The following is a 25,652-nucleotide window of genomic DNA, read 5'->3' on the forward strand; positions in this document are numbered from 1 at the left end:
GACAATTGGATATCCACATGCAAAATAGTGAATTTGGATCCCTACCTCAAACCATACATAAATTAACTCAAAATAAATCAAAGACCTACATGTCCCTCTACCTATGTCTCTGCCTCTGTGTGTGTGTGTGTGTGTCTCTCATGAATAAATAAATAAAATCTTTTAAAAAATACCTTTCTTTTAAAAAAATAATAAAAGGAGAACTCACAGAATGGGGGCAGATATTTGTAAATCACATGTTCTTTGATAAAGAACATGTATACACAATAAACAAGTCTTTTGACTCAATAATAAAAAGACAGACCAATTCAAAAAAACAGGACAAGGATCTAAATAAATAGCCTTTCTCCAAAGACATACAATGGTTAATGAGTACATGTAAAGATACTCAACATCATTAGATCAAGAAAATGCAAATCAAAACTATAAAGAGACTATAACCCACTAGGATGTCTATAATGAGAAAACAGATAATAACAAATGTTGGCAAATGTGGAGAAATTGGAACTTTCATACACTGCTGTGGGATTTCAAGTGGGACTTTGAAAAACAAGCTGGCAGCCAGCCCCTCAAAAAGGTTTAACATAGAATTACCACATGACCCATCAATTCTATTTCTGTACATACAGAAAAATGAAAACATAGGTCAGCAAATTGCAGAACAGTAGATATAGTATGTTCACACACCCATATGCTTATATACTGCAAGCATACAGAAAAAAATCAAGATGTATGCACCTATCTTTGGGGGAAAGGAGAAACTGGAAGGAGAAGAGATTCTATCATTTCACATTTTAAACTTTTCAGTATTGCTTACATCTGTTTCAAATAAATGTACTTTTTTCTCTAAAAAAGAGGAAATTTTTATTTTGATTTTTGTAATACAGATTAGTTTAATATGCAAACCTGTGGCAATTACTTGGAGACCATGAGAAATGAAACACACATGCTCAGTCTCTGGTGGTTAGGAAATCAAACATTAGGGACACCTGGGTGGCCCAGCGATTGAGCATCTGCCTTCAGCCCAGGGCTTGATCCTGGAGTCCCTGGATCAAGTCCCACATCGGGCTCCCTGCGTGGAGCCTGCTTCTCTCTCTGCTTCTCTCTCTCTCATGAATAAATAAATAAAATCTTTTAAAAAAAGAAATCAAACATTACTTTTCTGCTTCACATATTCTATGACTTTCACATACACTACCATGTCTGATCCTCTATGAGAGACTTTTACCATGTTGCCTACAAGAACTATGAGACCCAGAGAAATAAAACACTTGCTTAACGCTGCAGAACTAGTTAATAAGGCCAGAGCTAGAACTCGGATTTTACTTCACCAGAATGCTGCTGCACAACTTTGAATTCCACATTTGGAGTTAGTTAAGGCTCTGTCACTAGATAACTTCAGTGGCTTAAGTATTCTCCAAGCCTCAAGTTCCTCCTCTGCAATATTTGAAAAATCCTCCCAGTGTTTTGTGAACAGGTTAAATTTTGTATATAAAGCATTTGGGCATTGATAAGGAGTAGTTATTGTTGTATGTATAAATAAAATGCTGTGCATCTCTGTACTGTATACCTGTACTGCTTCTGTGGTCACACTCAAAAGGTTGACTTTTGCTATCTACTAAGGCTGAACATATTCATTCCCTATAATACCGCAATTCCACTCCCAGGTATATACCCCACTGAAATGCACATCTATGTTGGACAAAAGATAGGTTCTTGAATGTTCACTGCACTATAGTCTCAATCTGAGAACGATCAAATGCCCACTGGTAGTAAAGCTGACAAACACTTGTCCTGGCACAAAATGGAATACCACTTAGCAATGATAATAAACGATCTACAACTACACCCAACAGTACACATAATCTCACAATGTTGAGTGAAAGAAGAAAGACAGGGAAGAAGACGCACCGAAGGATTCATTCCCATTAAACCACTCATTTTGTCGGAATAGGAGAGTACCTTGGGGGACAGGGATTGGTGCCAGGAGCAGGAATGAGGGTGGCTACTGGAGTGCAGGTAATGAGGTTTCTGGATTCGCGTGCTTGGTTGCGTGGGTATATTCCAGGTTGTGAAAAGTCATTGGACTTGTACGCTGAGGGTTGGCGTGTGTTTTGTACATATAATAAGCTAAAAATTAAAAACAACAAAAAACAGAGTTGCCCTTTCCAGGGAGGGGCTGGAATTCTTGGAATTTTGCCTAAACTCATTCAGCTCTGGTTTTACCACGAGTAGGTGACCCAATTTTGACTCCAACAAAGATGAGAACCGCTGGAGGGAGAGTGCCTTGTGGAGGCGGGCTGAGCACCACGCCCAGATTTCAGGAGGCCCCGCGCACCCCGCCCGGCCTGGGACAACCACCTGCGGCGTCAGCCTCCGGCGCGTTCCGCGAACGAGGCCCACCGGCCTGCAGCGCCCCGACGCCTCCGGACGCGGCCCCGCCTCCCGCCGCTGCTGCGCCCGGGGACGCCTGACCCCGCGGGCCCGCGAGGCGCGCTCCGCCGCCCGGACTGGACCGCGCTCGGGCGCGAACGGCAGCTTCCCAGCCCGAGGTCCAGACGGCGCGGCGCGCAGCCGGGATGGCGACGGTGAGCCTGGAGCCCGCGGGCGGCTGCGCCTGGGACGAGCCGGTGCGCATCTCCGTGCGCGGCCTGGCCCCGGGACAGCCCGTCACGCTGCGCGCGTCCCTGCGCGACGAGAGGGGCGCGCTCTTCCGGGCCCACGCGCGCTACCGGGCGGACGACCGCGGCCTCCTGGACCTGGCGCGCGCGCCCGCGCTGGGCGGCAGCTTCGTGGGGCTCGAGCCCATGGGGCTGCTCTGGGCCCTGGAGCCCGAGACGCCTTTCTGGCGGTTCGTGAAGCGGGACGTGCAGACGCCCTTCGCCGTGGAGCTGGAGGTGCTGGACGGCCACGAGCCCGACGCCGGGCGGCTCCTGGGCCGGGCGCTGCACGCGCGCCACTTCCTGCGGCCCGGGGTGCGGCGGGTGCCGGTGCGCGCGGGCCGGGTGCGCGGCGCGCTCTTCCTGCCCCCGGGTGAGTGAGGAGTTCGGGACGCGGGACCGGTGCCCACGTGGCCGGCGGCTTCCGGTACTGCGGCCGGCCGGTGTAGCCCTCCCTTAGGACAAAGAAGCTGGCAAGGACTCGGTCAGTGGCCAGACAACCAAAATGGAGTATTTTAACTTGTTGGGCTCCATTAACGCGTTCTGCTTACATTAAGTTATCTCATTTAATCTCTATCATATCTCAGCTGAGTACAGTTATTCCGCAGACTAAAAAATAAAACAACAACAAAAACTCAAAAAAAACCAAAACAGGGTCTGGAGGGTAGGTATGTGATCCATTGTGTTATTAATAACTACTCTATAGATCTCATCGGCCCTATCGATCAAGGAAGCTATTGCTATGTCACCCCTCAATAGCGTCCTGGCTATACTGGGCCTCTTGTCCACTTCTTCATGTCCCTGTGTACCACAGATCACACTTTAGACTCTACTGACTTTCTCCTGAAGCCATCTTTGGGTTTCTATTTTTCTTTCTTCTCTCTAAATAGACATCTGAAATACCAGTAGACACACACAAAGCCAAGGGTCAGTGCCACACAACATAAAGCTTTATTTCAAGATTCTTAATTTTATGTCCCAATTCCCTAACAGAGCACTATGAATCAGCACTGTGTAAAACATGAAATTCCTCCTTCCTTGATGTCGTCATAGTGAAAGACTTTGTTACTCTCCCTGGTAGCTAAAGATTCTTAGAACCTTATAGATCATTTATAGAATCATATAGAGTGTAGACTCATCAATGAGAAGGTACCGTGTAGATTTTCTTTTCAAGGTACTTATGTTCCCTTTGCATAGTAACTCAGAAAGCTGTTGTTTTCCTTTTGATTCATAGGAACCCACTAAATAATTTAGAAAGATCTCTAAAAGAAAAGCAAATTCTTGTATAATGCCTTTCCTTCATATTATTCTCTTCTCTAGGACCTGGACCTTTCCCGGGAATCATTGATATCTTTGGAATCGGAGGGGGCCTGGTGGAGTATCGGGCCAGCCTTTTGGCTGGTCATGGCTTTGCCACCTTTGCTCTAGCTTATTATAACTTTGAAGATCTCCCCAAGGAAATTGACAGCGTAGACCTGGACTACTTTGAAGAAGCCCTATGCTACATGCTTCAACACTCTGAGGTTCTCTTGATATCCTTTATTGTATCATTCTCTCTAGAAATACATCAATAGAGGGTGTCACTTTGCACTCACCTGTGCCGGGTGCCCTGAAGCTGCTCTACTCTTCTTTCACAGAGATTTCTTTTGGAGACTTCCTTGGCTTTAGGTGCCTATTTACACTTTCTCTGTCAGATGGCTTAGTTTGTTCTCTATGGTTAAGAGTCTGTTTCTTGATTTCTCTTTTCTTTTCTTTGTTCATTTGTTTTATTTCTTCAATTCCACGTATGAATGAAATCATGGTATTTGTTTTTCTCTAACTTATTTCACTTAGCCTTCTACTCTCTAGATCTATCCATCTTGCTAATGGCAAGATTTCATTCTTTTTTATGGCTACATAATATTCCATTGCGTATACATACCACATCTCTGTCCTTCATCTGTTGATGCACACTTGGGGTGCTTCCATAATGTGGCTATTGCAAACAATGCTGCAATAAACATTGAGGTGCATGTATTCCTTTGAATTCCTGTTTTTGTATTTTTGGTGTTAAATACCTAGTAGTGTGATTACTGGATTGTAAAGTAATTGTATTTTTAACTTTTTGAGGAACCTCTATACTGTTTTCCACAGTGGCTACAACAGTTTGCATTCCCACCAACAGAACATGAGTGTTCCTTTTTCTCCACATCCTTGCCAAGAGTTGTTTCTTGTGTTGTTGGTTTTAGCCATTCTGACGGGTGTGAGGTAATACTGTAGTTTTGATTTGCATTCCCTGATGATGAGTGATGTTGAGCATATTTTCTTTTAAGATATTTTTGAGAGATAGAGCAGACACCAGGGCAAGTATGAGCAGGGGGAGGAGCAGAGGGAGAGGGACAAGCAAGCAAGCACATTCCCTTCTGAGCGGGGAGTGTGATGTGGAGTTTGATCCCAGCATCCTGAGATCACAACCTGAGCTGAAATCAAGATGCCTTACTCCTTGACCTACCCAAGTCCCTGGGTGCTGAGTTTTATAAATTTTGGATACTAACCCTTTATCAGATATGTTATTTGCAAATATCTTCTCCCATTCCTTAGGTTGTCTTTTAGTTTTGTTGTTTACTTCTCTCTGCAGACTCTTTTTACTTTGATTTTTTAATCTTCAATTTTCTGATTTTGATAAGAACTTGCCCACGCATTTCAGAAGCCAAGAACTATATAATTTGATTCTGAAGTCTTACTTTGTTTCCATAAAGTTAATCATCTGCCAGTGTATTTTTTTTAATTTTTTAAAATTTATTTATGATAGTCACACACACACAGAGAGAGAGGCAGAGACATAGGCAGAGGGAGAAGCAGGCTCCATGCAGGGAGCCCAAAGTAGGATTCGATCCCGGGTCTCCAGGATCGCGCCCTGGACCAAGGGCAGGCGCTAAACCGCTGCGCCACCCAGGGATCCCTGCCAGTGTATTTAGATGGGGTTTGATGAATCATTCACTTAGAACAGAACTTGGTTCCACACAGTTAGATACCTTGGCACATTGAGACTTTGATCATGGCCCCCTGAATGAGGACATGAATTTGACAGGCTCCACTACTCAGCATTCTCTAGTGAATGATACTCTGGAGCATATGTAATCAATACCCAGACTTGCCAACGAGTTTACAATTCATTTGCCCTGTGTTCACCCAGTTATTTTTTATGTGGGAAGAAACTCCTGTCAGCTGAGTCCGAAACTCTTGTGGCCAATTCACAAATTAAAGTTAGTGTCTCTAGTTACATGTTTTAAATAGGTAATACCTTTTTTCTTTTTTTAAAGTAATATCTAGGGCAGCCCAGGGGTGGGTCAGCAGTTTAGTGCCGCCTTCAGCCCAGGGCGTGATCCTGGAGTCCTGGGATCGAGTCCCACGTCGGGCTCCCTGCATGGAGCCTGCTTCTCCCTCTGCCTGTGTCTCTGCCGCTCTGAGTGTCTCTCATGAATAAATAAACAAAATCTTTTAAAAAAAATCTCTATGCCCAGTGTGGGGCTCAAATTCACAATCCTAAGATTAAGTGTCATATATTCTACCAACTGAGCCAACCAGGAATACTTTTTTTTTTTTTTTCCTGTCAACCTCTAAAGGGACAGCTACTTCTCAGCCCCCATTTTTCCTCTGCCCTCAGATTAACTCAGACTTAAAGTATCAACACTTTTTAGGTGAATTGATGTTGATGAAAAATACTGCCATCACTAGAATATTTTTCAATGAAATCCATTCTTGACTCTTCTCTCTTCTTTTCTTCCAGGTAAAGGGCCCAGGCATTGGGCTCCTGGGCATTTCTTTAGGGGCTGATATTTGTCTTTCCATGGCCTCATTTTTGAAGAACATCTCAGCCACAGTTTCCATCAATGGATCAGGGTTCAGTGGAAACAAAGGCATACGCTACAAGCAGACTTTCATCCCACCATTGGGCCATGATTTGAGGAGGATCAAGGTAGCTTTTTCAGGCATCCTGGACATTGTGGATATACGGAATGATGTCGTAGGAGGGCATGAGAACCCCAGCATGATTCCAATGGAGAAGGCCCAGGGGCCCATCCTCTTCATTGTTGGTCAGGATGACCATAACTGGAGAAGTGAGTTATATGCCCAAATAGCCTCTGAGCGGTTACAGGCCCATGGAAAGGAAAAACCTCAGATCATCTCTTATCCTGGGACTGGGCATTATATCGAGCCTCCTTACTTTCCTTTATGCCCAGCTTCCATTCAGAAATTACTGAACAAACCTGTAATCTGGGGTGGGGAGCCAAGGGCTCATTCTAAGGCCCAGGAAGATGCTTGGAAACAAATTCTGATCTTTTTCTGCAAACATCTTGGAGGTACCCAGAATATAGCTCCCCCCAAATTGTAATATAGTGGTCTATTGTTGACATGGGAATTCAAGGTCTGGGACACCTGGGTGGTGCAGTGGTTGAGTGCCTGCCAACTCAGGTTGTGATCCTGGGGTCCTGGGTTTGAGTGCCGCACCGGGCTCCCTGCAAGGAGCCTGCTTCTCCCTCTGCCTGTGTCTCTGCCTCTCTCTGTGTGTGTCTCATGAGTAAATAAATAAAATCTTTAAAAAAGAGAGAGAGAGAAATTCAAGATCATATTCTGGTGTTTTAGTAATCGTATGTGAATCAGTTGCCCCCCGGTAACATTAAATTCATGTCATGAGTGTTAATGATATATTTTAGACAACATTTTTAAGGGACGCTGGGGTGGCTCACTGGTTAAGCATCTGCCTTCAGCTCAGGTCATGATCCTGGAGTCCTGGGATCAAGTCCCACATCAGGCTCCCTGCATGGAGCCTGCTTCTCCGTCTGCCTATGCCTCTGCCTCTCTCTCTCTGTGTCTTTCATGAATAAATAAATAAAATCTTTTTAAAAATAGATAACATTTTTAATACATTATTTTTCCATTAATTTTACTAATGTAACATACCAATTTTAGAAGATTTAGAGCAGCCTGGGTGGCTCAGCGGTTTAGCTCCGCCTTCAGCCCAGGGTGTGATCCTGGAGACCGGGCATCGAGTCCCACGTCAGGCTCCCTGTATGGAGCCTGCTTCTCCCTCTGCCTGTGTCTCTGTGCCCCTCTCTCTCTCTCTCTCTCTCTGTGTGTCTCTCATGAATGGATAAATAAAAACATTTTTTTTTAAGAAGAAGATTCATTTAGAGGTATACAACACAAAAAGTAAAAAGCATCTCCTCTGTTAAAATTAGTGTTTTCTTCCAGATTTTTTTTTACTTTATACTTGAGCGATAGACGAAATTTAAAGTTGTAGAAATTCTAGGTTACTTTTTTTTTTATCACTATGGGAGAATTGCCATCCAATGTTTGCTACTGGTTCCAATACTGGTAGCAGAGTAGAATTTTCATTGGTCGTAACTGTACAGATAGATGTTGATATAAGGAAACCAGACTGACCTTTTCCTCATGGAGATCAGAGAAGAATCCTTTGGGAGGAGTTGGGGTAAAGAAATAGTTTTTATATAAATGTTTTACTTATTTAGAGTAAAAGAGAGCATGTACAAGTGGAGGCAGGGGCAAAGGGGAAGGGAGAGAGAGAGATGCTCAAGCAGATTGCACCCTGAGTATCGAGCCCAATGCAGGGCTTGATCCCATGACCCTGAGATCATGATCTGAGCTGAAATCAAGAGTCAGGCAGCTTAAACAACCGAGCCACCCAGGCACCATTTAAATAGCTAAAAGAACATAAAAAGTATAGAATAAGGAGGATAGAAAAATAATTTAAACTCAGATCAGTAACTATCTTAAATGTATAAGGACTGTACATCCAGTAAAGGACAAAATATCAGGTTGATTTTCCTAGTATGTTTAATTTTGTGTTCTAAAAAATGGGTTTAGATCATACAGAATATTGATTTCCTGTCAGAGAATAATAGATGGACACCTTAATCTCAAATGACAGTAGGTACATGTACAGGGTATAAAGTAAATGTATAAGATAAACATATTAAACCTTGTTCTAAGAAATTGTCATCAATGAATCATGAAATAAAATGTCACTGAAAATTAAAGTCAATTTAACCAATCTGTTTAAACTCTGTATCTCTTATGTTTATTCAAATGGATTTGTATTAGGTATTAATTATATAGCATTTACTTTGTCAAGGTGAAATAAACCTGCTGAGTACCTTGTGGAAAACTCCAAAAGTAGACAGAAAGCTTTTATTTTCTTTTCTGTTATTGCCTCAAGCCATAAGATTAAAGCTTGATGAGAGAGGTGATATTATTGTTTTGTTTTTTTCATTCTATAAATTTATTTTTCCTGCTTACAATTTTTTTAACTGAAAAATCACACACATATCCTTAGTGTTCAGTTCAGTTCAACAATTCTATATACCCTTGGAAACCCACAGGAAACAAGATAGGATTTTTTTTTTATCACCAAAGAAAATTCACTTTGCTCGTTTTCTCTCTTCCTTGCATCTTTGTGATACAATGATTTCTGATCTTTGATCATCATAAATTAGCTTCATTTGTTCTTGGAGGTTATAGAAATGGAATGATAGAGTTGATAATGTATACGTGGCTTATTCTGATCAATATAGTGATTTGGAGATATACCCATGGTGTGGTTTCATTATCTCTTGAAATATGTTGTCTTCTCCATCTTCAGTTTCCTTTCCTTCTGGGATTTCATTACACACGTTAGATCATTTGATCTTTGACACATCTATTCTTTGTTGTTGTTGTTGTTTTCTTTTTTTTTGAGAGACAGAGAGAGGTTGATATTTTAAATAGACCAGTGAGGGAAGACATATTTGAATATGTAATCTTTTTTTTTTTTTTTAATTTTTTTTAATTTTTTTATTTATTTATGATAGTTACAGAGAGAGAGAGAGAGGCAGAGACACAGGCAGAGGGAGAAGCAGGCTCCATGCACCGGGAGCCCGACGTGGGACTCGATCCCGGGTCTCCAGGATCGCGCCCTGGGCCAAAGGCAGGCGCCAAACCGCTGCGCCACCCAGGGATCCCTGAATATGTAATCTTTGAGCAGAGATCTGATTGAGGATAGGAGAGTGAGTCAAACTTCAGGCTGAGGGAATTTATTTATTTATTTATTTTTTAAATTTTTATTTATTTATGATAGTCACACAGAGAGAGAGAGAGAGGCAGAGACATAGGCAGAGGGAGAAGCAGGCTCCATGCACCTGGAGCCCGACGTGGGATTCGATCCAGGGTCTCCAGGATCGCGCCCTGGGCCAAAGGCAGGCGCTAAACCGCTGCGCCACCCAGGAATCCCATGGGCTGAGGGAATTTAAATAGGCAATGCTTCTGAATAGTCATCCCCCCCCAAGAATATATACAAATTGCCAACAAGCACATGAAAAGATGCTCAGTATCATTAGGCATCAGGAAAACACAAATTAAAGCCACAGTGAGATACCGCTTCTCCTCCACTAAATTGCTATAGTGAAAAAAGACAGGGACAACTGGCTCGCTCAGTTGGTAGAACATGTGACTCTTGGTCTTGGGGTTATGAGTTCAAGCCCCATGTTGGGCATGGAGTCTACTTTAAATAAAAGAAAAAGGCATAAAACAAGTGTTAATGAAGATGTGGAGAAACTGGAACCCCCCCTCATAGACTGCTGGTGGGATTGTGAAATGGTATAGCCACTTGGGAAGCCTGGCTTTTCCTAAAAGGTTAAATACAGAATTGCAATGACCAGCAATTCCAGATAAATTATAGCAAAGAAAAATGACAGAGACATATGCATAAAAACTTGTACATAACTATTGACAGCGGCAATATTCACAATGGCCAAGAAGAGGATATAACCCAAATGTGAATTGGTCAATGAATGGATAGTTAAAATTTAGTATGGTAGTGGAGTATTGTTTTGCAATAAAGGAAGTACTGATATATGTGCAAAATGGATGAAGTTTGAAAATACGTGACGTGATGAGAAAATGCTCCGCATCACTTGCCATCAGGGAAAGACAAATCAAAACCACAATGAGGGGCACCCTGGGTGGCTCAGCGGTTTAGCCCCGCCTTCAGCCCAGGACGTGATCCTGGAGACTGGGCATCGAGTCCCACGTCAGGTTCCCTGCATGGAGCCTGCTTCTCCCTCTGCCTGTGTCTCTGCCTCTCTCTCTCTCTCTCTCTCTCTCTCTCTCTCTGTCTCATGAATACATAAAATCTTTAAAAAAAAAAAAAAACCACAATGAGATACCACCTCACACCAGTTAGAATGATGAAAATGAACAAGACAGGAAACAATTGTTGGAGAGGATGTGGAGAAAGGGGAACCCTCTTGCACTGTTGGTGGGAATGTGAACTGGTACAGCCACTCTGGAAAACTGTGTGGAGGTTCCTCAAAGAGTTAAAAATAGAACTGCCCTACGACCCAGCAATTGCACTGCTGGGGATTTATCCCAAAGATACAGATGCACTGAAACATCAGGACACCTGCACCCCAATGTTTACAGCAGCAATGTCCACAGTAGCCAAATTGTGGAAGGAGCCTTGGTGTCCATTGAAAGATGAATGGATAAAGATGTGATCTATATATACAACGGAATATTACTCAGCCATTAGAAATGACCCACCATTTGCTTCAACGTGGATGGAATTGGAGGGTATTATGCTGAGTGAAGTAAGTCAATCGGAGAAGGACAAACATTATAAGGTCTCATTCATTTGGGGAATATAAAAAATATTGAAAGGGAATAAAGGGGAAAGGAGAGAAAATGAGTGGGAAACATCAGAGAGGGTGACAAACCATGAGAGACTCCTAACTGGGAAATGAACAAGGGGTCTTGGAAGGGACGTGGGCGGGGGGTTGGAGTGACTGGGTGATGGGCACTGAGGGGGGCACTTGACGGGATGAGCACTGGGTGTTATGCTATATGTTGGCAAATCGAACTCCAATAAAAAAATATGCAAAAAAAAAGTGAAGTGAATGAAGCCAGTCACAAAAGACCACATATTGTATAAATCCACTTATAAAAAATATCCAGAATAAACAAATAAATAGAGACAGAAAGTAGATAAGTGGTTGCCTAGGGCTGGGAGTGGAGAGATACTTGGGGGGAAATGGAGAGTGACAGGGTTTCTTTTTTGGGGTGATGAAATTGTTCTTAAATTAGCAGCATTAAATTCACCTTGTGAAAATACTAAAACCACTGGATTGTACACTTTATTTTTTAAAAGAATAATCCTTTTTTTAAAAAAGATTTTATTTATTTATTCATGAGAGACACACAGAGAGAGAGAGAGGCAGAGACACAGGCAGAGAGAGAAGCAGGCTCCATGCAGGAGCCCAATGTGGGACTCGATCCCGGGTCTCCAGGATCAGGCCCTGGGCTGAAGGCAGCGCTAAACCGCTGAGCCACCGGGGCTGCCCCTGAATTGTACACTTTAAGTAAGCAAATTGTATAATATGTAAAATATACTACATAAAGATGTTTTTCTTTAAGTCAAATACACTTGCAAGATTTACATTCTGCTAAATAAAAACTATGATCAAGTAAAAAAATGTTTTATGTAAGTTTCAAAAATTGGTAAAAGTAAAAAATATACTGATTAAAGATACAACCATGGGGCGCCTGGGTGGCTCAGTTGGTTAGCGTCCAACTCTTGATTTTGGCTCAGGTGATGATCTCAGGATCCTGAGATGATGCCGTGAGTCACGCTCTGTGCTCAGTGGGGCTTCAGCCTGAGATTTTCTCTTTCTCACCCTCTGCCTCTCCCCCATATGTGCACACTCTCTCAAATAAATAAATCCTTTAAAAATTATCCACTAGCATTGCAATTCCTCAACATCTTCCATTTTTAAAATTTTACTTTTTAAAAAAGTAATCTGTACAGCCAACATGGGACTTGAACTCACAATGCTGAGATCAAGAGTCATATGCTCTACGGACTGAACCAGCCAAGTGCCCCTACATCTTCCCATTTTAAGATTTTATTCTTAAGTAATCTCTACACCCAATGTGGGGCTCAAATTCACAACCCCAAAATTTGAGTCGCATGCTTTACTAAGTCAGCTAGGCACCCCTTTTCCCTTTTTAATCTCATCAATACATGAATGGGTGGTGCTCCTGTTACAGAATGATTATCTTGTGTTATGATGGTGTTCTCTACTAGCTTGTGAAATGGTATAGCCACTTGGGAAGCCTGGCTTTTCCTAAAAGGTTAAATACAGAATTGCAATGACCAGCAATTCCAGATAAATTATAGCAAAGAAAAATGACAGCAGACATATGCATAAAAACTTGTACATAACTATTGTATGTATAACTATCGTATATATATACACACACACACACACATACATGTGCATATATTTGTACATATATATGATTCAATATCTTGCCCACTACGATTGTAATCTCAGATACCTTTAACTTTTAATCACATAAAGAGATGAGAAGGGATGACGGGGTACACCAGAAGGAGTGCCTCCTATGTTTTGCCATCCCTTCTAAGATCTTCACTGATCACAGAAATGCCAAACAACTTCTATTTTAGTATATGTGCTGCCAAAGCGAGCACCCATTAGCTTCTATATATCTACCTCACTTCATGATCAGAAAGAAATGAAGGGCGCCTGGGTGCCTAGTTGGGTAAGCGTCTGCCTTTGGCTCAGGTCATGATCCCAGGGTCCTGGGTTGGAGTTCTGCATTGGACTCCCTGTTCAGCAGGGAGTCTGCTTCTCCCTCTACCCTCCCCCACTACTTGTGATCTCTCTCTCAAGTAAAAAAATTTTTAAAGATTTTATTTATTCATGAGAGACACAGAGGCAGAGACATAGGCAGAGGGAGGAGAAGCAGGCTCCCCACAGGGAGCCTGATTCAGGACTCGATCCCAGGACTCTGGGATCATGTCCTAAGCCAAAGGCAGATGCTCAACCACTGAGCCACCCAGGCATCCTTTAAATAATTATGTTTTTAAAAAGAGAGAAAAGAAACGAAGTCTTTGGTACACTCTAAGGTGAACTGTATATTATCTGCATGAAAGTATCAACTTTTTGGATTTTCTTCATAATCCCAGGGTTCTGACTATAGCTTTTGTTTGGTCTGGCCAAAGCCTGGAACTATATAAGTTTTGGCACTGATTAAAGTAAATATTGCATAGTCACTGGGTATCATAACCAATATTGATGTTTCTACTAGTTCCTAATAATTCTTGCTAGTCTGTCCAAGTTCTTACATGTTGTTCTTGATGATTTGAGCCAGAGATACTCTTCTAAGACCCAGCAAATGCCATGCAGTTTATCCAAGGATGTTATCTCCTCCTAGATACATTCAAGATCCTATGGTAGAAATTCTAAATGTCCTAGTGAGAGACCACACTCAAGATGCAAAGGGCCACCAGTGGAAATAATGCTATGTAGTATAAATCAATGTAGTCTATTGAGTAAGCCAGGATTAGGTTGTGCAACTGGAGGAAACACTGACAGAACATTAGGCAATAAAGATAATTCCAGTTGGCAGGACCTGAGTCTGACTGAGACTGACAATATTATAATAATAGAAAACTGTCAGGGTGCCTGGGTGGCTCAGATCATGATCCCAGGGTCCCAGGTTGGGTCCTTCATCAGGCTCCCTGCAGGGAGCCTGCTTCTCCTTCTGCCTGCTTCTCCCTCTGCCTGTGTCTCATGCCTCTCTCTCTGTCTCTTATGAATACATACATACATAAATAAATACATACATAAATACATAAATAAAATATTAAAAGAAAGAATAAATGTTTTTTTTTTTAAACACTGTGATATGAGATGAAAGTCTATTTGGAGAAGATGTAGAGCTTAAAGCTTAGGGCAAAAGCATGAGGGAATGAGAGCACTGTCTCTTGGCTGTTTTTCCTGGGCTTTCAAGACATCAGAACAGGCAGGGAGCATTCAGTTTCTCTCTCACAGACAAGATCTCTGACCTCTTTTCTCTTCAGTGTGTTGAAAGGTAAAGCTTTTAATCCTGGCTAGATCACCACAAACTTACGCAGTAATACAGGTAAAAGAAGAAGGCTTCCAAGGGCCAATAAATAGACACACTATTAAGAAGAGACCTAATGACTCCCCAAGAAATCCAGCTCTCAGTATAACATACAACTAGACTTCTGGGAAATCTCTGTTGGTTACTAGGATCATTGGATAGAGGCAGGGGGCATTCGGATTGACAGAGCAGAACTAGGGGAGTATGTGTGTGTGTGTGTGGGGGGGGTCTCACAGTGAGCGTTCTTCTCTGAATATGATGTTCTAAGAGTTAGAAGCTCTGTTTCTGTGTCGATCAGATGATGGAGATTACCATGATCCTACTTATGGATTATTGGAGAACAACTGAGTCTTGGAGAAATACAACAGAAGGAACCAGGAATGATTAAAGAGGCCACTTGAATCAGGCTGAGGCAGGCTGCCCCAGTTGCCTAAATAATCTGTTTTTCACTGAAATGCAAAAAAACTGGCATTCCTATTTTCTCAAAGATTTACATCTTGCTCTTCTAAATAGTTAGTAGCAGAGCTATTGCAGGCATGGATGGTGTTGGTGGTGAATACCCAGAGAACCGGCAAATAAAAAATGTAATTCTGTGTCGTGCCTGGCTGGCTCAGTAGGTAGACCATAAAACTCTCGGGGTTGTAAATTCAAGCCCCATGTTGGGTGTAGAGATTACTTAAAAGTAAAATCCTTTTTGAAAACGTGTTTTTTGTGAGCCAGTGTTTCATTCTGTTCATACATCTGTTTCTTTGTCAAACTATCTGGTCATTGCTTACTAGTGATTTAATACGATTACAAAAGTAAGTGATGTAGCACCTGCAAGGTTAATCTCTCGCATTCCCCAGTACCAGCTGCCCCTAGACCAACATTCTTGGCAAGCACTCAAGGTGGTAACTTCTGTAATTCAAAGTTCTGGTAACTGAGCCAAGAGCAGGCTCACCAGGCTATTTTTGTATCCAGACAGCAAGTGGCTATTTGAAAAGTATGTTTTCCATTTAATCTAATCTCTCTGAATGTAGGGAATTATTCCTTAAAGACTAAAGGCGGGCGGGGGCTCAGCGGCTTAGCGACGCCTTCAGCCCAGGGCCTGATCCTGGAGACCTGACGTCAGGCTCCCTGGATGGAGCCTGCTTCTCCCTCTGCCTGTGTCTCTACCTCTCTCTCTCTCTCTCTCTCTCTCTCTCTCTCTGTGTGTGTCTCTCATGAATAAATAAATAAAATCTTAAAAAAAAAAAAAAGACTAAGGGCAAGGTCCGTCAGAGAGAGAGACGTGTGACCCTAATGTCTTTCTCTCTAGACCTGTTACAATATCTGATTCCTCCGGAAAAAAAAAAAAATCATATGCTTGAGTCCAGATGCTTTGGACAAGGAAAATATTTAAGTATTTCAGGGGATTTTTAGATACAAATTCTTGGAAACCTCAATCAAGTGGGAAAGACTAAATGTTCATGGATATGGAGGAGGAAGGGTCTGACTCAGGGGGACAGGTTTTACTTACTCTATGAGTAGGACACAGAAAATCAAAGGTATCCTTTTTGGTGATTTCATCACTCCCTGATACTGTTCTTTTTTGTTTAAATCTTTTATTTTATTTTTAAAAATATTTTATTTATTCATGAGAGACACAGAGAAAGAGAGGGAGAGAGAGGCACAGACATAGGCAGAGGAAGATAGCAGGCTCCAAGAAGGAAACGTGACATGGGACTCAATCCTGGGTCTCCAGGATCACAACCTGGGCTGAAGGCAGCGCTAAACTGCTGAGCCACCCAGGCGGCCCCTAAACCTTTTATTTTGAAATAATTTTAGACCCACAAAAAAGTTGCAAAAATAGTACAGGGTTCCCGGTACCATTCCTCCTCCTACCTTAATGCTAACATCTTACATAACCATAGTACAAATATCAAAATCAGGAAGTTAATATGAATATAATACTACATAACCATGAGAGTATTATTGAAATTAGGTTATTGCTATCTTGGAGAAAGGACTTATTCAAATGCGATGTATACTGGCTGGTAAGAACGGAAATATGGAGCTCTCTTGTCTCACCAAAACTGTGAACAGGAAATAAGTAACAGGCCAGATCACAAGTGGAATCACAGCTGACGCTGGAGTAACTGGGAATCTGTCCCCACTTCCAACCTTTTCCCTTTCAACTCTCAGGTGGGTTATTGGAAAAGTAAAGAGATCTCAGATGTCTATCGAGGATTACAGAAAACTAAATGAATCTGTAACTGTGGCTGACATTGTTTCTCTATAGGAAGATCTTTTGAAAACATCCCTGATTGGTATCCTTTTATTGATCTTATTACACCGCTGTGCCACCCAGGGATCCCCCAGGAAAGCATTTTGCATGGCCCAGCTCAGGCCTCCTTCTTAGCTGCTTTTCCTTCATGTGCCTGGGAGCCATTTCTGTGGCACTTTCAGCAGCCTGGGTATCAAAAGGGAGAGGGAGAAGCCACCTTTCACTTTGCCTTTCTGAAATCTGAGTGCAGATTTCACTTTAAAATTTTATTTATTGGGATCCCTGGGTGGCTCAGCAATTTAGCGCCTGCCTTTGCCCAGGGCTTGATCCTGGAGACCCGGGATCATACATATCCCACCTCAGGCTCCCTGAATGGAGCCTGCTTCTCCCTCTGCCTGTGTCTCTGCCTCTCTGTCTCTCATAAATAAAATCTTAAAAACTTTTATTTATTTATCTATTTATTTATTGAGGTGGGGGATTGGCAGAGGGAGTTTCTCAAGCAGGGTCCATAAGCAGCACAGAGCCTGATGAAGGGGTCAGTCTCACCGCCCTGAGATCGTGACCTGAACTGAAATCAAGAGTTGGACACTTAACCTACTGAGCCACCCAGGTGTCCCTGAGGGCAGATGTCAATTGTGCTAGTGGCTGCAGCAGCTCAGGTAAACCGAGTGTTCCTAGATTGAGCACAGCCTGCAACATTTCAAACAAAGGGTGTTTAAAACACCCCCAGCAGGTACTTCCAGAGGTAGAATACTGAAAGCTCACTGTACTCTGAGATCTGGGGACCTGGTCTGGCTTATCGTGCTTCCACTCACTGGGCACGGTGCGCATGCTCCATCCACCCTGTTGTGAAATCAAGTAGGCTGAGCAGAATGGTTGGGTTCAGCTAATGAAAGGCACTGTCAAAAATGTGAAGAGCAAGAGGAGAGTGAAGTCAAGCTATTTCTTCTCTCTCCACTCCCACACTATCTCACCTCGGATTGCCTGCCTCCCATCACAAAGGCTATGTAGGTAGGGCTCCTGCCAGGCAGCCTTCTGCCTTTGAGCCTTCAAGCCCCAAGGTTCTGCAACCAACTTGCTTTTTAACTTTGCCAATGCCTTTGGAAATAGTCCCATTATGAAACTCCCCACAAATTACCCAATTGGAACATGCCACTTGTTTGTTCCCTGCCAGAACTCTGACGCAGCTCAACACTCACGCGCGCGGCCAGTGACCAGATTCGTGAATTGAAAAGCAAAACTCTTACTGAGCACCTGCTATATAGTTTTATCAGTGCGGTGTTTGCCATATGTTAGCCCAGGTAATTATCACAATATGCTTTTTACAGAGAAGGAGACTGGCTTCAGAGACTGAATTACGTATCTTGCTAAGGATCACCAGGCTATTAAGGAGCAGGATCAGACCGGAATCCAGGTCGATCTCACTCCATAAACATCTATCTGCTCTGAAAGCCACCCCTTGGTACTCTTAGCTCTAAGAAAAAGGCCAGGGAAAGGATCGAGAGGCAGGGGAAGGATTAGGACTGTTTCTCCACTGATCACCTGAATTACAATCACCTGGGATGCTTTATACACCTGCAGGTTCTTGGACCTGACCGTATCAGTGCCATCGCAACAGTCTTGGTACCTCTAGTCCACATTCACTGCGCTGGATGGGAGGATTAATAATGAACTCTTATTTTAGTTGACAACGTTCTTCCGGCTGACCAGACATCAGCGCGTTTGCACAAACACTAGGGATCTCACGCAGCGGTTGAGAGCGTCTCACGTGCATCCAATGGGAGAAGCGCAAGGTGCCCACTGTGACTGCCCCCTAGGAGGTGAAGGGCCGCCCGCGGGACACGTGACTGGCGAGGCGGATAACGCCCCCCTCCCGCCGCAGCGCTCGGCAGAAATCAGGATGGCGGCGACCGTGAGCCTGGACCCCGCGGGCGGCTGCGCCTGGGACGAGCCGGTGCGCATCTCCGTGCGCGGCCTGGCCCCGGGACAGCCCGTCACGCTGCGCGCGTCCCTGCGCGACGAGAGGGGCGCGCTCTTCCGGGCCCACGCGCGCTACCGGGCGGACGACCGCGGCCTCCTGGACCTGGCGCGCGCGCCCGCGCTGGGCGGCAGCTTCGTGGGGCTCGAGCCCATGGGGCTGCTCTGGGCCCTGGAGCCCGAGAAGCCCTTGGTGCGGCTGGTGAAGCGGGACGTGCAGACGCCCTTCGCCGTGGAGCTGGAGGTGCTGGACGGCCACGAGCCCGACGCCGGGCGGCTCCTGGGCCGGGCGCTGCACGAGCGCCACTTCCTGCGGCCCGGGGTGCGGCGGGTGCCGGTGCGCGCGGGCCGGGTGCGCGGCGCGCTCTTCCTGCCCCCAGGTGAGCGCCCGGGCTCCCAGGCTGTTTTGGAGAATTAGATGGAGTCCCGAGACCTGGGTGGCCTCTTGCCTGACGGGGGGTGGGGAGCTCATGGTTGTGGAACTTTCCTAAACTCGTCCCCGCACTCCAGAGTCTATCCTGGATTGAAGTTTTTCTTCGAAGTTTCTCGGCACTTCCAGGAGTCAACTGCCACTTCTTAGCTAAAAAGTGCATTCAACATACTCAAAGAGAGCATTGATTTTTTTTTTAAAGATATTATTTATTTATTCATGAGAGACAGAGAGAGAGGCAGAGACACAGGCAGAGGGAGAAGCAGGCCCCATGCAGGGAGCCCATTGCGGGACTCAATCTCGGGTCTCCTGGATCAGGCCCTGGGCTGAGGGCAGGCGCTAAATCGCTGAGCCATCCAGGGATCCCCAGTGCATTGATTTCAAGTGCCAGCCAGGCGGCTGTGTTTCAAATACCAGTTTTAGGTAATGACTTTTTTTTTTTTTTAAGATTTTATTTATTTATTCATTAGAGAGACACAGAGAGAGAGAGAGAGAGAGAGAGAGAAGAGAGAGGAGAGAGAGGCAGAGACACAGGCAGAGGGAGAAGCAGGCCCGGGACTCCAGGATCAGGCCCTGAGCCGAAGGCAGGCGCCAAACCGAGCCACCCAGGGATCCGATCCCTCAAACACCAGTATTAGGTAATGACTTAAGGTGCTGTGCAAGAGTGGCCTTTGCCTGTTTTCACATCAAACTTCCGAGGAAGCTAAAACCACAGATAGAGGCAGTGCCCTGTAATCCGAGAAGACAAACTGATGGTCCCTTTCTCCCGTTTTAAACAGTTTGTTGGTGATTCCCAATCTGGGTTAATTTTCCTCCACCCCAGAGGACATTTGGCAATATCTGGAGACATTTTTGGTTGTCCCAATCCAGGAGGCCTGGGGTGCTATTGCCATCTAGTGGGTAGAGGCCAGAGATGTTGCTAAGCATTCACAATGCCCAGGGTAGCCTGCACAACAAAGAAATACCTTACTTAAATGCCTATAGGGCTGAGGAACCCTAGTCTTAAAAGAACAAGGTGCTTACTAGGTAAAAGAGGCTTGGACACAAAACGCCTGACCCAACTCTTAAAACCAAATTCCAGACTGAAACCCCTCCCATAGAGAAATGCTGCAGTTGTTGCCACATGCCACAGAATCTGGAACAAATGTCATTCTCCAAAGCGAGAGGCCCTGCTTTATTCTTACAGCTCTTAGGCAATTCACACTCTTAATTAATGGCTGCATATTCAGCTGTGAACTCCTGCAGCTAGAATTGGACTTTACGCATCTCAATGGGTCTGTATTCCTAAAGGCTTGCCCAGGGATAGACTAGGAGCTCAGTAGTCCTACTGATTTAAGAAGAATCAGCCCCCAGGGATACCTGGGTGGCTCAGTTGGTTAAGTGACCAACTCTCAATTTTGGCTCAGGTCATGATCTCAGGGTCATGGGATGGGCTCTGCCCTCAGCAGAGTGCCTGCTTGAGATTCTCTCCCTCTGCCCCTTCCCCTATTTCTCACATATTCTCTCTCACTCTCTCTCTAAAATAAATAAATAAAAGCTTAAAAAAGGCCTTTAAAAAGAATCTCCCACCTAAAAACCCTTTCACTACCTATCATGGCTACTGATATTTGAGTCCAGTCAATGTTCTGTTAACTATTTCAGTGTCTACTATGTGGCCCATTTAAAAAGTCGGTTCTGAAAAAAAAAAAAAAAAGTCGGTTCTGGCCCAAAGGCTTTTGTAAATAAGGTAAACAAGTTCAATCACTTAACAAATATGAATTAAGTCCAGGACCATGCTACATACTGGGATGCAATATATAGCACAGACAGACATGGTCCACTGCACTAACAGCCTAATAAAGGACCCAGGTAACTATACTTGCAGTTATAAATGTGGTAAGTGCTAGGAGAGGGGAAGTACAGGCCCAGGGTGCTGGTGAGAACATATAAAAGACTGACTCAACTCACTTTGGGAGGGATCTGGAAAGCCTTCTGGGAAGGGAGATCTAAATTTAGGTTTGAGGGGCACCTGGGTGGCTCAGTCTGTTAAGCGTATGCCTTCAACCCAGGTCATGATCCCAGGGTCCTGGGATGGACCCCCTGCATCTTGCTCCCTGCTCAGTGGGGAGTCTGCTTCTCCCTCTCCTCTGCCCCCCCCCCCACTCTTGCTTGGTCTTTCTCTTTCAAATAAAGACATAAAATCTTAAGAAAAAATTGGGGATGGAGGGTAATAGTGTATACCATTTTTAGGAGCCAAAGAGAACAGCGCACATTTAGGAATGGTGTTATTTAAGGCTGGGGCAGAGTGTGCAAAGACATAGGCAGTATATCTAATAAACCCTTATATATGTAGCGCTCTCAAGGTATTCTAAAATAGTTTTTTTTTGGAGGAAAATTATGTGGGAAATGTACATTATATCAAATGCTATCTCTAGCATATTTTTCACATTTTCTCACACATTTGTGAAAATATGTGAAAAATTCTGGAGAAAATAAAGCTTTTTGTTCCCGTCCTTCTCCCTGAAGATTACTAAAAGAAAAAAAATTGCACATTTTAAAAAGGATCCTTTTTCCACCCACTCCTCCACCCCCAACCTTAGTTGCTCTAGAAACTTTTCTTTGCTGACTACCAAAATATGAAACTCAAGAATGTCTTTTGAGAGTCTAAAGCTTTTTAAGATTTGTGGTGCTTTCCAGGTGCAGGACCCTTCCCTGGGATCATTGATCTGTATGGAAGTGGTGGTGGCCTTTGTGAATACAGGGCCAGCCTCCTGGCTGGACATGGGTTTGCTGCGCTTGCTTTGGCTTATTTTAGATTTGAAGACCTCCCTGAGTATTTGGATGATCTACAACTCGAGTACTTTGAAGAAGCTGTGAACTTCATGCTGCAGCATCCAAAGGTGGGTCCTCATGCTTGCCTGAAGAGGAGAAGGGATAGAGCAGACCCAGGACTGGATCCAGAAGCCATACCAGAACACCAGGGGCTAGAAATATATCATGAGACACAAAAGTTCCTTCAAAAGTTACTAGGATTATTATTATTTTTTAAATTTTTATTTATTTATGATAGTCACAGAGAGAGAGAGAGAGAGAGAGGCAGAGACATAAGCAGGCTCCATGCACCGGGAGCCCGACCTGGGATTCGATCCCAGGTCTCCAGGATCGCGCCTTGGGCCAAAGGCAGGCGCCAAACCGCTGCGCCACCCAGGGATCCCAGTTACTAGGATTATTATTTTCATTTCTATCCCTCTCTCTCCAATCTCTAAAGACTCCACTGTTTATTTCCCTTTAATTATTAACCACAATTCAAAGAGCTCCCCTAAAATGTTACTAACCTTAAATTCTGGTTCTTCATCTACCACCACATGGCCCAATAATCTTGAAAAAGGCAACTCTTTCTCTGAGATTCCATTTTTCTTATTCATAAGGCTAATGTAAATATACAGATGGAGAAATTTGACTAGCAGGAGACATTTTTAGGACATTTAAATAGGGACTGTATTTGATGATATTAAGGAATCATTAATTTTGTTAAATGTAATAATGATACTGTGTTTTTATAGAGAAAGTTCTTATCTGAGACTGGAAAAAATAAAATAGTTTGGTATGATTATAGATAGAATATATACTCTGCAACTCCCTAGACTCAAAGAAACTCAAATATTCTAATGTTAAATGATAAAATGTTCCACAAGGTCTGTGGGTTAGTCTAACTCAGAATTCAGAGACTGGTCTCTTAGCAGAGCTGCTAAAGCCTAGATGGTCTTGAATTGTGATTATTGGTTAATTAGAGGAGCTAAGGCCCCAGGGAAAAACAAGAGACCAATTCTTCTGTCTTGGACTTTTTTTTTTTTTTAATTTTTATTTATTTATGATAGTCACACAGAGAGAGAGAGACAGAGACATAGGCAGAGGGAGAAGCAGGCTCCATGCACCAGAGCCCAATGTGGGATTCGATCCCGGGTCTCCAGGATCGTGCCCTGGGCCAAAGGCAGGCGGTAAACCGCTGCGCCACCCAGGGATCCCTGTCTTGGACTTTTGTTTTAGGTGGCCACACTCTGGCCTTCCTTTGGGCTGTATCCCTGCCGACAGGGTGAGGAGTCCAAGGTACCCAGGGAATGTATCCACCTGGAACCTGTGTGCTTACGCACACCCACACGCGCCCACCATGCCCTTGTGATCTGGAACCCCAGAATTCTTTGCCAAATGGCATCGATCCTCCTTCTAGTCCTGTGTCTCTTCTCTGGTCTATCAGTGTGAATACACCTAGGCCTTAAACACATAGGCTTGCGGGATCCCTGGGTGGCTCAGCGGTTTAGCGCCTGCCTTTGGCCCAGGGTGTGGTCCTGGAGACCCAGTATCGAGTCCCACGTCGGGCTCCCGGCATGGAGCCTGCTTCTCCCTCCTCTGTGTCTCTGCCTCTCTCTCTCTATGTCTATCATAAATAAATAAATAAATAAAAATAAATAAATAAATAAATAAATAAATAAATAAATAAAACACATAGGCTTGGGCGTCCACATACATGTGTGAGAGGCCCCTCAAGGTTGATGATGGAGCCAGGGTTGGGAAAAACAGGAAGGTGGGTAGGGACCAAGGATGGGCTGGCTCTCCCCTAGTCTACATTCCAGTACAGAGCTTCAAGACCTTCCATGCTTTCAAATCTTCTGTTATGGAGGTATATTTATCAAAGTGGGAGAAAAGAATATATTTAAAGAGTTTGTTCACTTGATTTATAACTTAAATATTTAGGGTATGTGGGTATAGGTCTCTGTGTGTACTCTGGACCCAATCACCAAAAATATTAGTGGAAGGCCCGTGTCCTAGGAAATCAATTGATTTGCTTCTTAGAAGACCCACTTGAGCATTGTGGATTGTTGCATGAAGAAAGCAAGCCAATGACATTTAAAAAAGCTACCTAGAGAATATAAAATCACTGTTTATGTCCTCCATTTACAAATTCTGGGCTTGTTCTGTTTCTCTTCTACAGGTGAAAGGCCCTAATGTTGGGCTTCTTGGCTTCTCCAAAGGAGGTGACCTGTGTCTCTCAATGGCCTCTTTCTTGAAGGGGATCACAGCCACTGTACTTATCAATTCCTGTGTGGCTAACACAGTAGCTCCTCTGCCTTACAAAGATATGATTATCCCCAGTCTTGGCAGTGACCCAAAGAGATATACAATTAATGAATCTGGACTTTTGAATTTTATGGGTATTTGGGAAAATCCACTGGAGGGATCCAACCAGAAAAGTATTATTCCATTTGAAAGGGCCCAGGGGCCCTTCCTGTTTATTGTTGGCATGGATGATAATAACTGGAAGAGTAGCTTCTATGCTCAGATAGCCTCTGAACGGTTACAAGCCAATGGGAAAGACAGACCCGAGATAATCTGCTACAAAGGAACTGGTCATTGTATTGAACCACCTTATTTTCCTGTATGTAGAGCTTCTGTACATGCAGTGTTAGGCCAACCCATATGCCATGGAGGTGAGCCAGAGTTTCAGTCAAGGGCACAGGTCGATGCTTGGCAGCGAATTCAAACTTTCTTCCATAAACATCTCAATGGTCAAAAACCTGTCCAGTCCAGCAAACTATAAAATTGTAATCATAGACCAGATAGTATTAATAAAAACCGAATTCATACATATGTGTTGGGTTTTCCAGAGCACGTAGGAAACTTTTGGCAACAAAATAACTATCTCAGCTTCTTATCAGGTCCCATTGGAGTCTTTGCAACCCTGATTTCTTCACTGCCACTCCTTTCTCCCCTGAACTTTACTCACTGTATAGGCTTTTTTTTTTTCTCTCACTGTATAGGCTTAATCCTGACCTCATCCACAGGATCCATTCCATCTTAGCCGTAAGTAGGTGAAATGTAAGAAGTGCCTACCCAACTCTCTGTTGCTGGCCTACCTTTGACCTGTGTTCTGGTTTTGAAGACTGAGTTTCTGTATTCGTAAGAGTTCCAAATCCTGTTTGGACTCTAACTGACCATGTCTGAGCATTGGGAACATACCCACTTGAATCCTTTATGGAATGAACTATGCTTCTTTCTTGCCAGTATACATTTCTGAATGTGTATTCAAGACTTGTTTCTGAACCCCACTTTGAAGATTGGGGGCATTGAATTTCTTCATATGCTAAGCCATGTTTTTATTTATTTTTTTAAAGATTTTATTTATTTGTCAGAGAGAGAAAGCATGCACACACAAGCAGGGGGAGCAGCAGGCAGAGGGAGAAGTGGGCTCCCCGTTGAGCAAGGAACCCAATGTGGGATGCGATCCCAGAACTCTAGGATCATGACCTGAGCTAAAGGCAGACACTTAACTGTCTGACCACCCAGGCATCCCTTTGCTTTTATTTTATGAATGCAGAGCTTTGTTTTTATTTTATGA

At 43.8% G+C, this 25,652-nt stretch overlaps 2 protein-coding genes and 1 non-coding gene across 3 annotated transcripts; 2 read left to right on the plus strand and 1 right to left on the minus strand.

The window, feature by feature from the left end:
- Positions 1-2,543: 2,543 nt before the first annotated feature.
- ACOT4 (acyl-CoA thioesterase 4) lies at positions 2,544-8,911 on the plus strand. Its single transcript, XM_077909935.1, has 3 exons — positions 2,544-3,033; positions 3,981-4,183; positions 6,430-8,911. Exons 1-3 carry the CDS (start codon positions 2,580-2,582, stop codon positions 7,033-7,035), a joined length of 1,263 nt encoding a protein of 420 aa, XP_077766061.1. The 5' UTR covers positions 2,544-2,579; the 3' UTR covers positions 7,036-8,911.
- LOC144321466 (small nucleolar RNA SNORD56) lies at positions 6,309-6,377 on the minus strand. Its single transcript, XR_013387122.1, has one exon. It is a non-coding gene; the product is annotated as a small nucleolar RNA SNORD56 (small nucleolar RNA).
- Positions 8,912-18,757: 9,846 nt separating the features above from the next.
- On the plus strand, positions 18,758-24,900 carry ACOT6 (acyl-CoA thioesterase 6). Its single transcript, XM_077909906.1, has 3 exons — positions 18,758-19,229; positions 21,956-22,158; positions 24,249-24,900. The coding sequence occupies exons 1-3, from the start codon at positions 18,773-18,775 to the stop codon at positions 24,852-24,854; spliced, it is 1,266 nt and encodes a 421-aa protein (XP_077766032.1). The 5' UTR covers positions 18,758-18,772; the 3' UTR covers positions 24,855-24,900.
- The last annotated feature ends 752 nt before the right edge of the window (positions 24,901-25,652 follow it).

This window comes from Canis aureus, chromosome 9, assembly GCF_053574225.1.
Source record: "Canis aureus isolate CA01 chromosome 9, VMU_Caureus_v.1.0, whole genome shotgun sequence".
Taxonomy (NCBI): Eukaryota; Metazoa; Chordata; class Mammalia; order Carnivora; family Canidae; genus Canis; species Canis aureus.